We start from the raw sequence: 12,500 nt of genomic DNA, 5'->3' as shown, positions 1-12,500 counted from the left end.
AGGCCTTTGGAAAGCTATCATAAAAGTTAAGTTCTCTCTTGAGGATTTTGATAAGTGAAAATTCTACGAATATATATATATATATATATATATATATATATATATATATATATATATATATATATATTTATATATATATATATATATATATATATATATATAGAGAGAGAGAGAGAGAGAGAGAGAGAACGAGAGTGAGGAGAGGGGAGGGAGGAGAGAGAGAGAGAGAGAGTAGAGAGAGAGAAGAGAGGAGAGAGAGAGGTAGAGAGAGAGAGAGGAGAGAGAGAGAAGGAGAGCTGAGAGAGAATGGAGGAGAGAGAGAGAGATGAGAGAGAAGAGAGAGAGAGGGGTGGGAGGGGGAGAGAGAGAGAGAGAAGTGGGAGAGAGAGAGAAGGAGAGAGGAGAGAGAGAGAGAGAAGGGAAGGAGGTAGAGGATGGGAGAGAGAGAGAGAGAGAGAGTGAGAGAGGAGAGAGAGAGGAGAGAGAGAGAGAGAGGAGAGGATGAGATGATGAGAGAGAGAGAGTAGAAGAGAGAAAAAAAAGAAAGAGGGGAGAGAGAGAGGAGAGAGAGAGAGAGGGAGAGAGAGAGAGAGAGAGAGAGAGGAGAGAGAGAGAGAGAGGGGAGGAGGAGGGAGAGAGAGAGAGAGAGAGAGAGAGGAGAGAGATGGAGAAGAGAGAGGAGAGGATGAAGAGAGGAGAGAGAAGAGTGAGGAGATGTGGAGTAGAGAAAGAGAGAGAAGAGAAAAGAGGGGAGAGAGAGAGGAGAGAGAGAGAGAGAGAGAGAGAGAGAGAGAGAGAGAGAGAGAGAGAGAGAGAGAGAGAAAGAGAAAGAAAGAGAGATAGAGAGAGAGAGAGAGAGAGAAAAAAACATACGCCAACATGTCCCATCACACTTTGCTTATCACATGCTGACCTTGCCTGGCGATTAGCACTGTCATGCTTATAGGGATTTCAACATGCAAGGATGTCCGCATAAAAATATATAACGTGGCCATGTTTAATACTGTTTTAATCCTTATATCTTTCTTGATAAAAATAAATTGATTGAAAAAAAGAAAAGAAAAATGCGTATCACATTCATCTCTCAAGGACCTAAATACGTGAAGACTTGTTGCAAATCAGTGCATATTTTTTGCAATCTAAACTTCGAAGGTACCTTCTTTTAAGATGTCCTCCTCCTCCGCTTTATCTTTCAAGGCCTTCATCACCAAATTACGACAAAATAAGACTGCGGTCGAAGTGTAATTAACCTAGTGAAAAGGTATATATATATGTATATATATAGATATATATATATATATATAGAATAATATAAAATATATAATATATATAAAGATATATATCTATAATATCTAAGTATCTATCACTATCTATATTATCTATATATCTAACATTATCTAATACCACTAATCGCTAAATATATCTATATAATATATATATATTAAAAGAATATATATATATATATATATATATATATACTGATATATATATATACACGTCTCAGTTAACACTACGGTGTTGTGTCCACGGTAATTAAGGGACAGGTATAAGTTTAAAGTATAAACTGTATAATATTAAATGTAAACGAATACTTCTAAATTCCTTTTCAAAGTGTATTTCAGGACATAAAGAGCTGTGTGATGATTTTATTCCAACTGGAATATTAAAGGACATATTTATATGAAATACAAATTCATTTTTTGATATTGGCATTTACATTAATGACCATCCATCACATGTATTCAAGCTTGGCCACACACACACACACACACACACACACACACACACACACACACACACACACACACACACACACACACACACACACACACACACACACACACACACACACACACACACACACACACATGTATGTATGTATGTATGTATGTGTATAATTATATAATGTGTATAATTATATTCTATATTTACGTCTACAAATTTCTAAGAAAAATAGAAAAAGGTAGAAAAATAGATTCCATTATAATTGCCAACAAATAGCATACTAATCATAAACTTTCTCTTTTTCTCCCCTCTCCCCTTCCCACCCCTTTACCCCTACTCCTTTCTTCTGCGCCACTTCCCGTCCTCCTTCCCCTCACTCCCTTCTTCCCCTTTCCCCTCTCCCTCACTTTCTCCTCCCTCTACCCCTCTTCTCCTTCCCTCCCTTTTCCTCTCTCCATCCACCTTCCCCATCTCCTCTTCCTCCCCCTCCCCCCACCCCATCTCCAACCCCTTTTCCTCCCCATCCCCCTTTCCTTCCACTCCTCTTCCTCCCCCTCCTCCTCTCTAACCCCTCTTCCTTCCCCTCCCCCCTCACCAACCCATCTTCCTCTTTCCTTCCACCCCCTCCCCCCTCAAAAACCCATCTTCCTCCCCTCTCCCCTCTCCCGTCACCAACCCCTCTTCTTCCCCCACCCCCTTCCTCCCCCCTCCCCCCTCCCCATTCCCTCTCCCCCTCACCACCACCTCCCTCCCCCTCCCCACTCCAACCCCGCCACGGGACCCCCCATCCCCACTCCCCACCTCCCCCCCTCCCCTCGCACCCCCCCACCCCCTCACCACCCACCCACCTGCCCCACCACCCCTCCCACCACCCCCTACCTCCCAGCCACCCCGCCTCACCACCCACACGCGATCTCCACCCCAACCCCCACCCACACCCCAACCCCCCACTCCCCGCACCCCCCCACTCCCCCACCCCCCCGCCACCGCTACCTACCCCCCTTCCCTTAACCCCCCCCCACCCCGCGTCTCCACCCCCCGCCCTCACCGCACCGCACCCCTCACCCCGCCCCCCCCCCCTACACTTCCCCCCCCGCTCACCCACTCCCCCTCCCCCCCGCCCCCCCACAACCACGGCCCCCCCTCCGCCCATCCCCCTACCCCCACCACCCCCCCCCCCACCCGCCCACCCCCCCCCCCCCCACCTCCTACACCCCTTCCCCTCTGCCACCAACCTCCCCCCCTAAATCCCCCCCCCCCCCCCCCCCACCCCCCCACCCTCCGCTTTTCTTCCCCCCCCTCCACACACCCACCACCCCATCCCACCACCCCCCGCCAACACCCCACCGCCCCCACTCTCCTCTCACCCATCCCCCACACCCACCCCCCCCCCTCGACCCCTATACCTACCCCCCAACCACCTTCCTCCCACATCCTTCACACCTCGTCCCACCCCCTACCCCCCCCGTATCCGCGTCCCCCCCCTCCCCCCCCCCCCAGAACCATGGGGAGAGATACTGGTTTGGTACCATCCCCCACCCCCCCACCCACCCACCAGATTCCCCCCCCCAGCCCGGATCCCCCCACCCCGCACCCCCCGCCCCACCACCCCCCCCCACCCTCCTCCCCACCACCACACCACCACCCCCCTATCTACCCCCCCCCACCCCCCCCATACCCCACACACCCCCGTCGGCTCCCCACCACCCCTCACCCCCACCACCACCACCACCACCCTCCCAATCACAACTCCCCCCCACGTCCCCACTCACCCCTCCTCCCACCCCCACCTACCACCTCCACCCCCCCCTCCCACACACCCCCCGACCACCCCTCACACCACCCTCCCCGTCCCATCACCCCCCTCCACCACCCCCCCACCCATCCTCCACCCCCCTCCACACACATCCCCCTCTTCCCCTCCCAACCAAACCACCGCGCCCCCCCCCCCCCCAACCCCCATTTCCCCAATATTCCGCTCTGTAATTATATTACCTCGCATCGTCCGTCAAACAGCCGTATCCCCCTCCCCACCTTCCTCCCCCTCCCTACCTTCCTCACCCCTCACCAACTCCCCATACCCCTACCCCCACCCCCAACCCCCAATCCCCAACAGACGTGATCCGGGAGCCCAGCTGCTTCTATTCCCTCGAGGGGGAGAGCGGGGTGCTTGAATCCCCAAACTTCCCCAACCAGTACCCGGCGGGGAGGGAGTGCTGCTACGACATCGTCCGCCCTTCGCCGCGACACTGCGGGGTCAAGCTGACGGGTAAGTGATTGGGGGGGAAGGGGGGGGAGGGAGAGGTGGGGGAAGGGACGGGGGGGGGGAGAGGGGTTTGTGGGAAGGGGAGGGGTTTGTGGGGAAGGGAGGGGTGTGTGGTGAGGGGAGGGGTGTGTGGGGAGGGGATGGGCGTGTGGGGAAGGGAGGGGTGTGTGGGGAGGGAGGGGTGTGTGGGGGAAGGGAGGGGTGTGTGGGGGAAGGGAGGGGTGTGTGGGGAGGGGAGGGGTGTGTGGGGAAGGGAGGGTGTGTGGAGGAAGGGAGGGGTGTGTGGGGAGGGGAGGGGAGGGGATATGTGTGCGTATGGGGAAGGGAGGGGTGTGTGGGGAGGGGAGGGGGGTGTGGGGAGGGGAGGGGTGTGTGAGGAGGGAAGGGTTTAGTTTTGTGTGGGTAGGGGAAGGGGGTTGTGAGGGCGAGAGGACTGGGTTGTGTGTGGGGATTGGGGGTGAAGGGGGCTTTGAGGGGATATGAGTGCGCACTGTGGAAGGGGAGTTGAGGTGAGGTTATTGGTCGTAGATTGGGTGAGGGGAGAGGTGTTGATGGGGAAGGGTGAAAAAAAAGAGGAGGAGATAGGAGGTAAGGTAGGAGGGGGTTAGGCGGAAGAACGCGAGAGAGAGAGAGGGGAGGATGTTAAAGCGAGGAAAGATAAGGTTAAAAGGGTTAAGGAGACGATAAGGAGGAGAGAAAGGGATAGAATGGATACGGGCGGAGAGGAGGGGAGAGGCAAGGTAGGGTAGCGGGAGAAGGGAGGAGAAAGGTTGTCATGGAGGTACAGAGATGGAAAGAGGTAACAGAGGTGAAGGTGGTCAGAAGGAAAGGTTTGATAAAGACAGTAACGGAGAGAATAGCAGGTCAGAGTCGAGGGTGGAACCGGTGGGGAGAAGGGTTGGAGGAGCAAGGTGTGTGGGGAGGGGAGAGGTGTGTGGGGAGGGGAGGGTGTGTGGGGAAGGGAGAGGTGTGTGGGGAGGGGAGAGGTGTGTGGGGAGGGGGTGGGGAGGGGGGAGGGGATATATGCGCGTATGGGGAAGGGAGGGGTGTGTGGGGAGGGGAGAGGTGTGTGGGGAGGGGAGGGGGTGTGGGGAAGGGAGAGGATGTGTGTTTAAGTATTTATTTGGGCGGGCAAGGAGGGGAGAAAGGGGAAGAAGGGGAGGGGAGAGGTGTGTGGGGAGGGGGGGAGGGGATATGTGTGCGTATGGGGAAGGGATAGGTGTGTGGGGAAGGGTGGGGGGAGGACGGGTAGGGGGGATGGGGATGGTAGGGATGAAGGGAAGAGAGAGATGAAGTATGTGGGGGAGGGGGGGAGAATGAGGTGTATAGGGAGGGGATAGGCATAGTTATAAGCCTAACAATAATAACAAAAAACCTGAGACACTAGGAAATGCCATATCTTACATATGTCATATTATATAAATATCGTAATTAAACAATGACCCTAATTACCCTATCTATAAATTATAACTTACTTCATTAAGGACATATCAGTGACTGTATAATCATAACTATAACCTTACTATTATTGCAGACTTATGAGACTTTGATCACACGACTATCGCCAGCTGATTAACTGGCCCTGTGACAGCGAGAGACGACCTTACGACACAAGGTAATAGAGGCGAAAGTGCCACATCGACAAGGCTCGGAATGAGTGGACCTCAAGTCTATGGAAAAAACTGGAAAGAAAATGATAATCATAAAAAACATTTTATATATATATGATTTTTAAAGTTATTCTGGTATTGACATTGACACAGTGGATGTGACTTTTTGATAGAAGAAAGACTGTCTTTAATAAGTTTATGATAAATTGAAAAGAAGGATAATATTATTGAACTGACTACTGAGAAAGAGAGGGAGAGAAAATAAAATTATTTTCACTTTCATTTTATTATAAAAATATAAAATAAAATTACAAGACGATATGTAATTTTAACGTGATACACTATGAAAAGAAGGGTTGCCGACTTGTTAGCAATCCTGTTTGAAATATCTACTGGAGCGAGAGCGAGAGAGAGCGAGATAGAGAGCGAGGAGAGAGGAGAGCAGAGCTAGAGCTAGAGAGATAGAGAGCGCTCTCTAGCGCTCGCGTGGATATAGATCGCGATAGCTAGATAGATCGCGCGAGCGCGCGAGCGAGCGGTCTCTCGTTCTCTCATTGCTCTTCTCTCTCTTCTTCGTTTCTCTCTCTCTCTCTCTAATCTCTCGACTCTCTCACACCTCTCTTCACTCTCTCATCTCTCACTTCCCTCCCTCCCCACCTCACTCCTCTCTCTCTCTCTCTCTCTCTCTCTCTCTCTCTCTCTCTCTCTTTCTCTCTTTCTCTCTTTATCTCTCTCTCTCTCACTCTCTCACTCTCTTCTCTCTCATTCTCTCTTTCTCTCTCTCTCTCTCTCTCTCTCTCTCTCTCTCTCTCTCTCTCTCTCTCTCTCTCTCTCTCTCTCTCTCTCTCTCTCTCTCTCTCTCTCTTCCTCTCTCCTCTCTCTCCCTCTCTCTCTCCCTCTCCCTCTCTCTCTCCCTCTCTCTCTCTCCCTCTCCCTCTCCCTCTCCCTCCCTCCCCCTCTCCCTCTCCCCCCCCCCATTCTCTCTTATTCTCTCTCTCTCTCTCTACCTTTCATTTTTCTTCCCTTCCCTCCATCACACTCTCTCTTCCCTTCCCTTTCCTTCCTCCCTCCCTCACTCCTTCATCCTTTCCTCTCTTACCCACTCCCCCCTCTCTCTTTCTCTCCGTCCCTCCCTCCCTTCTTAATTCCTCTTCTCTCTCCATCTCCCTCTTCCCTCCTTTACTCTCTTCTTTCCTCCTTTCGTCTTCCCTCCCTCCTTTCCTCTCTTCCCTTCTCTTCCTTTCCCTTCCCTCCCTTCCTCCCTCCCTCATCCCACCCTCTTTCCCTCTTTCTGCTCTCCTTCCCCACTCTCCCTCTTTCCCTTCTCCTTCCCTCCCTCCTCCCTCCCTCCCTCCCCTCCCCCTCCCTCCCTCCCTCCCTCCCTCCTCCCTCCCTCCCCCCCTCCCTCCCTCCCTCTCTCCCTCCCTCTCCTTCTCTCTCTCTCTCTCTCTCTCTCTCTCTCTCTCTCTCTCTCTCTCTCTCTCTCTCTCTCTCTCTCTCTCTCTCTCTCTCTCTCACTCCCTCCCTCTCTCTCTCTCCCCCCCTCCCTCCCTCCCTCCCTCCCTCTCTCCCTCTCTCCCTCCCCTCCCCTTCCCCTCCCCTCCCCCCTCCCTCTCCCTCCTTCCCCCTTCACCCCTCCCTCCCTCCTTCCCTCCCTCCCCTTCCCACCCCCCACCCCCCTTCATCCCTCCCTCCCCCTGCTCCCCTCTCCCACTCTCCCCTCTTCCACCTCCTTCGCAGTAGAGGCACTGGACGTGGGGCGAGGGGAAGAGGACGGCTTCTGTCAGCGGGATTGGCTTAGTCTCCCCTCGTGCGTGCCGGAGCGTGGCACCAGGATCTGTGGCAACGAAACGGGACAAGTGTGTAAGTGGCAGTTCTTGTTTTGTTTTTGTTTTGTTTGTTTGGGCTTGGTTCTTTTGTTTCTTGTTTTGTTTTGTTTGTTTGGGCTTGGTTCTTTGTTTTTTGTTTGTTTGAGCGTGGCACCAGGATCTGTGGCAACGAAACGGGACGTGTGTGTAAGTGGCAATTCTTGTTTTGTTTTGTTTTGTTTGTGCTTGTGGTTGGTTCTTTTGTATTTTGTTTGTTTTGTTTGTTTGGGCTTGGTTCTTTTGTTTTTTGTTTTGTTTGTTTGTTTGGGCTTGGTTCTTTTGTTTTTGTTTTGTTTAGTTTGTTTGTGCTTGGTTCTTTTGTTTTTTGTTTTGTTTGTTTAAGCGTGGCACCAGGATCTGTGGCAACGAAACGGGACAAGTGTGTAAGTTGTAGCTCTTTTTTTGTTTTGTTTGTGCTTGTGGTTGGTTCTTTTGTTTTTTGTTTTGTTTGGGCTTGGTTCTTTTGTTTTTTGTTTTGTTTGTTTGAGCGTGGCACCAGGATCTGTGGCAACGAAACGTGAAAGTGTCAATTCTTGTTTTGTTTTTGTTTTGTTTGTTTGGGCTTGGTTCTTTTGTTTTTTGTTTGTTTGTTTGGGCTTGGTTCTTTTGTTTTTTGTTTGTTTGTTTTGGGCTTTGTTCTTTTGTTTTTTGTTTGTCTGTGTTTGGTTCTTTTGTTTTGTTTGTATGTTTGGGCTTGGTTCTTTTATTTATTGTTTGTTTGTTTGGGCTAGTTTCTTTTGTTTTGTTTGTATGTTTGTGTTTGGTTCTTTTGTTTTTTGTTTGATTATTTGGGCTTGTTTCTTTTTCTTTTTTTTTGGGCTTGGTTCTTTTGTTTTTTGTTTTGTTTGGTTCTTTTGTTTTGTTTGTTTGGGCTAGGTTCTTTTGTTTTTTTGTTTGTTTGGTTCTTTTGTTTGTGCTTGATTCTTGTTTTTTTGTTTGTTTTTTGTTTTCGTTTTTAACATAGATATTTACATATTTTAAATTATAAGTTTTAAATTTTATTTTGTTGTTTTTGTGTGTATATATTTATATATGTATATTTGTAGCCGTATGTGTCTGAATAGTTCTCACTCTCTATCATTAATATTATTATTGTTATTATTATCATCATGACCATTATAATTGTCGTTATTATTATCATTGTTATTATCATCATTATCATGATTATTATTATTATTGTTATTATTGTTATTATTATTATTATTATTATTATTATTATTATTATTATTATTATTATTATTATTATTATTATTATTATTATAAGCATCATCATTATTATCAGTATTATCATAATCATTATTATCTTTATTTATATGATTTACATTTTTCATTATTCGTATTAATATTATTGTTACTAGTATTACTGTTATTACCATTATTATCATAACAATTATGATGATAATCATCATTATGATAGTAATTGTTATTATCATTATCATTATTAGTTTCATCATCATAACTATTATTATTATAATTACTGTTACCATTATCATTTTATCATAACAATTATGATAAAAATGATAATAGTGATAAAAATAATCTTTATTATTATTATTATCATCATCATTACTTCTATCATTATCACCATTATCATCATATATATCATCAACAACATCAATACCATCATCACAACCATTATTTCCCACATCCTAACCACCATAACCACCATCATCACCACCACCCTTCCCCTCATCATCACCACCCCCCTTCCCCTCCTCATCACCACCCCCCTTCTTCCCCTCATCACCACCCCCCTTCCCCTCATCATCACCACCCCCCTTCCCCTCATCACCACCACCCCCCTTCCCCTCCTCATCACCCCGCTCATCACTCTACCTTCTTCCCCTCATCACCACCACCACCCTTCCCCTCATCATCACCCCGCTCATCACTCTACCTTTTTTCCCCTCATCACCACCACCACCCTTCCCCTCATCATCACCCCGCTCATCACTCTACCTTTTTTCCCCTCATCACCACCACCACCCTTCCCCTCATCATCACCCCGCTCATCACTCTACCTTCTTCCCCTCAGACCACTACCTCTTCCCCTCCTCATCACCCCGCTCATCACTCTACCTTCTTCCCCTCAGACCACTACCTCTTCCAACCCGGTGCAGACGCCATTCGGTTCGTCTTCCACGCGGGAGAAGCTCACGAGGGGAAACGCGGGTTCAGAATCAGGTGAGGAAAGGCATGAGGGTAAGGGTTCATGGTGGTGGGAGTGGGGGTGGTGGTGGTGGGGGTGAGTTTTTTTTTTTTTTTTTTTTTAGATTGGTTGATGGATGTGTGGATTAGATACGTGCGTACAGGTATGTATGTATACAAACGCACGCACACACGCACACGCGCACACACACACACACACACACACACACACACACACACACACACACATATATATATATATATATATATATATATATATATATATATATATATATATGTATATACATACATATACATACACATATACATATACATACGTACACACACACTTACACACACTACACACACACACACACACACACACACACACACATATATATATATATATATATATAAATATATATATATATATATATGTGTGTGTGTGTGTGTATGTGTGTGTGTGTGTGTGTGTGTGTGTGTGTGCGTGTGTGTGTGTAGTGTGTGTAAGTGTGTGTGTACGTATGTATATGTATATGTGTATGTATATGTATGTATATACATATACATACACATACACATACACATACACATAGACATTGCAGTTGAATAACAACATTCATATTTATATTTCATCACGCTCATTTACACATTTAACCACTCCACAAATTATCAAGATTTCTTTTTTCTATTCTGTATTAATAAAAAAAAAATACTTTTTTAATAGTATTATTATTACTGTCAATGTTCTTAGTGATAATATCATGATTATTTTTTTTTTCAAGTTATCATTCTTATTATATTTTTCTGTAGTTTATTTATCTTCCTCGAAAAATTGTCATACTCTGTGTATTTATACCCTTTTATGTTTTAGTATTACAAAAGTCTTTATTTGTTTATGTTTGTATTTATTATAGTGTTATGTTTGCTCATCTTTCTTATGCTGTGGTTAAATTCATTCATCTATTTAGAGATTAAAATATCTGTTTAAAATATCTGATTTCTTTTTAAATCGTATATTTTGTTTATTAATACTGCAAAACATTTAGACATAATAAACATTCCAGTTTGTATTATAGTTTCAGATTTATTATTATTATTATCGTCATTATTATCATCATAGAGTGTCATCATTTTCATAATCACTATACCATTACAATCACCATCATAATCACTATCGTCACCATCATTAGTATAGACATCATAACTCACTATCACCATAAGCATTATCACCATCCTCATCACCACCATAATCCCACTCCTCACCATCATCACCACCATAATCACCACCATCACCATCACCACCATAATCCCACTCCCCACCATCATCACCACCATAATCACCATCAATACCAACCAATACACCACCACCAAAAATTCTAACCACCATAATCACCACCACCACCATCATAACCATCACTACCCTTCACCACCCAGGTACGAAGTGATGACCACGTGCCCGGGGCCGTACCAGACGCAGAACCCGCCCATCTCGAGCATCCCGGGCACTTCAGGGGCGCCGTGTTACACCCGCATAACGGACGCCCGTGGCACTATTAACACGCCGTATTACCCGAAGAAATACCCGGAGAGTCTCGACTGTGTCTATGAGTTTATAAGGTCGGTTTGGGGTTGGGTTTGGGGGTATGGGTGGGTTTGTGTTTGTTTGGTTGTTTGTGTTTGTTTGGTTGTGTTTGTGTTTGTGTTTGTTTGTTTGTGTGGTTGTGTGTGTTTGTTTGTGTGTTTGTTTGGTTGTGTGTGTTTGTTTGTTTGTGTTTGTTTGTGCGTGTGTGTGTGTGTGTGTGTGTGTGCATATACATATATATGTATATATATATATATATATATATATATATATATATATATATATATATATATATATATGAATATATCATAATTATCCTTATTTTGATGAATATCAGCATCATCATCTTTACCATGCATATAAACAAACTCACATATTCTCTCCTCTTCCACTTTCCCCCTTTCCCCCCTTCCATATTATCATGCACACAAGTAAACTCATATATTCTTTCCCCTTCTCCCCCCCCCACTTCCCCCTCTCCCCCCTTACCCCCCTTTCCCCCCTCTTCTCCCCCCGCCCCCTCCCAGGTCAGGCGAAGAGGTCTGCGGGATCAAGATGCAGACGGTCAACTTCGAGATGGAGAACCCGGTCATGACCTTCTTCGGGGGCGCTTGCACGGACTTCCTGCACTTGCCTTCCTGCGGCTTCCTCTGCGGCAAGATCAACTTCTCTTGTGAGTGGGGTTGGGGGGGTGGGGGAGGAGGGTGTGTGGGTGGGGGAAGGGGGGTATGGGGAGTGGGGTATGGGGAGGGGTGTGTGTGGGGTGGGTGGGGCGGGGGAGAGAGGGAGGAGGGGGAAGGGGGAAGAGGGAAGAGGGGGAGGGGGGTTGGGTAGGGGGTTATGGGAGGGGGAGGTGGGAGGAAGAAGGCTGTAGAGAGGTAGAGAGGGGAGGGGAGGGAGGGCGGGGGAGAAAGGGGGAGGGGGTGGGTAGGGGGTTAGGGGAGGGAGGGAGGGCGGGGAGAGGGGGAAGGGGGAAGAGGGGGAGGGGGGGTGGGTAGGGGGGTATGGGAGGGGGAGGTGGGAGGAAGAAGAGTGTAGAGAAGTAGGGAGGGGAGGGGAGGGAGGGCGGGGGGAGAGAGGGGGAGGGGATTGGGTAGGGGGTTTGGGGGTTAGGGGAGGGGTGAGAGAGGAGGGGGAGGTGGGAGGGAGAAGGGTGTAGAGGGTGTAGAAGGGTAGGGAGGGGAGGGGAGGGAGGGGCGGGGGAGAGAGGGGGGGAGGGGGTTGGGTAGGGGGTTAGGGGAGGGGTGAGAAAGGAGCGGGAGGTGGGAGGGGAGGGAGGGGGAGTGGAGGGTTAGGGA

At 47.8% G+C, this 12,500-nt stretch overlaps 1 protein-coding gene across 1 annotated transcript in view; it reads left to right on the top strand.

Annotated features, from left to right (window-relative positions):
- Positions 1–12,500, top strand: part of LOC122261572 (neuropilin-2-like) — a gene marked incomplete in the record, with an annotated part of 149,918 nt that overhangs the window by 136,192 nt on the left and 1,226 nt on the right. The window contains 5 exon segments of the mRNA XM_086534774.1: positions 3,842–3,994; positions 7,342–7,464; positions 9,563–9,653; positions 11,055–11,237; positions 11,730–11,875. Coding sequence (XP_086390900.1) covers positions 3,842–3,994; positions 7,342–7,464; positions 9,563–9,653; positions 11,055–11,237; positions 11,730–11,875 — 696 coding nt within the window.

This window comes from Penaeus japonicus, unplaced genomic scaffold (genome assembly GCF_977035675.1).
Source record: "Penaeus japonicus unplaced genomic scaffold, GWHDUDI00000001_assembly GWHDUDI00000042, whole genome shotgun sequence".
Classification (NCBI taxonomy): Eukaryota; Metazoa; Arthropoda; class Malacostraca; order Decapoda; family Penaeidae; genus Penaeus; species Penaeus japonicus.
This window is presented reverse-complemented; position numbering and strand designations above follow the sequence as displayed.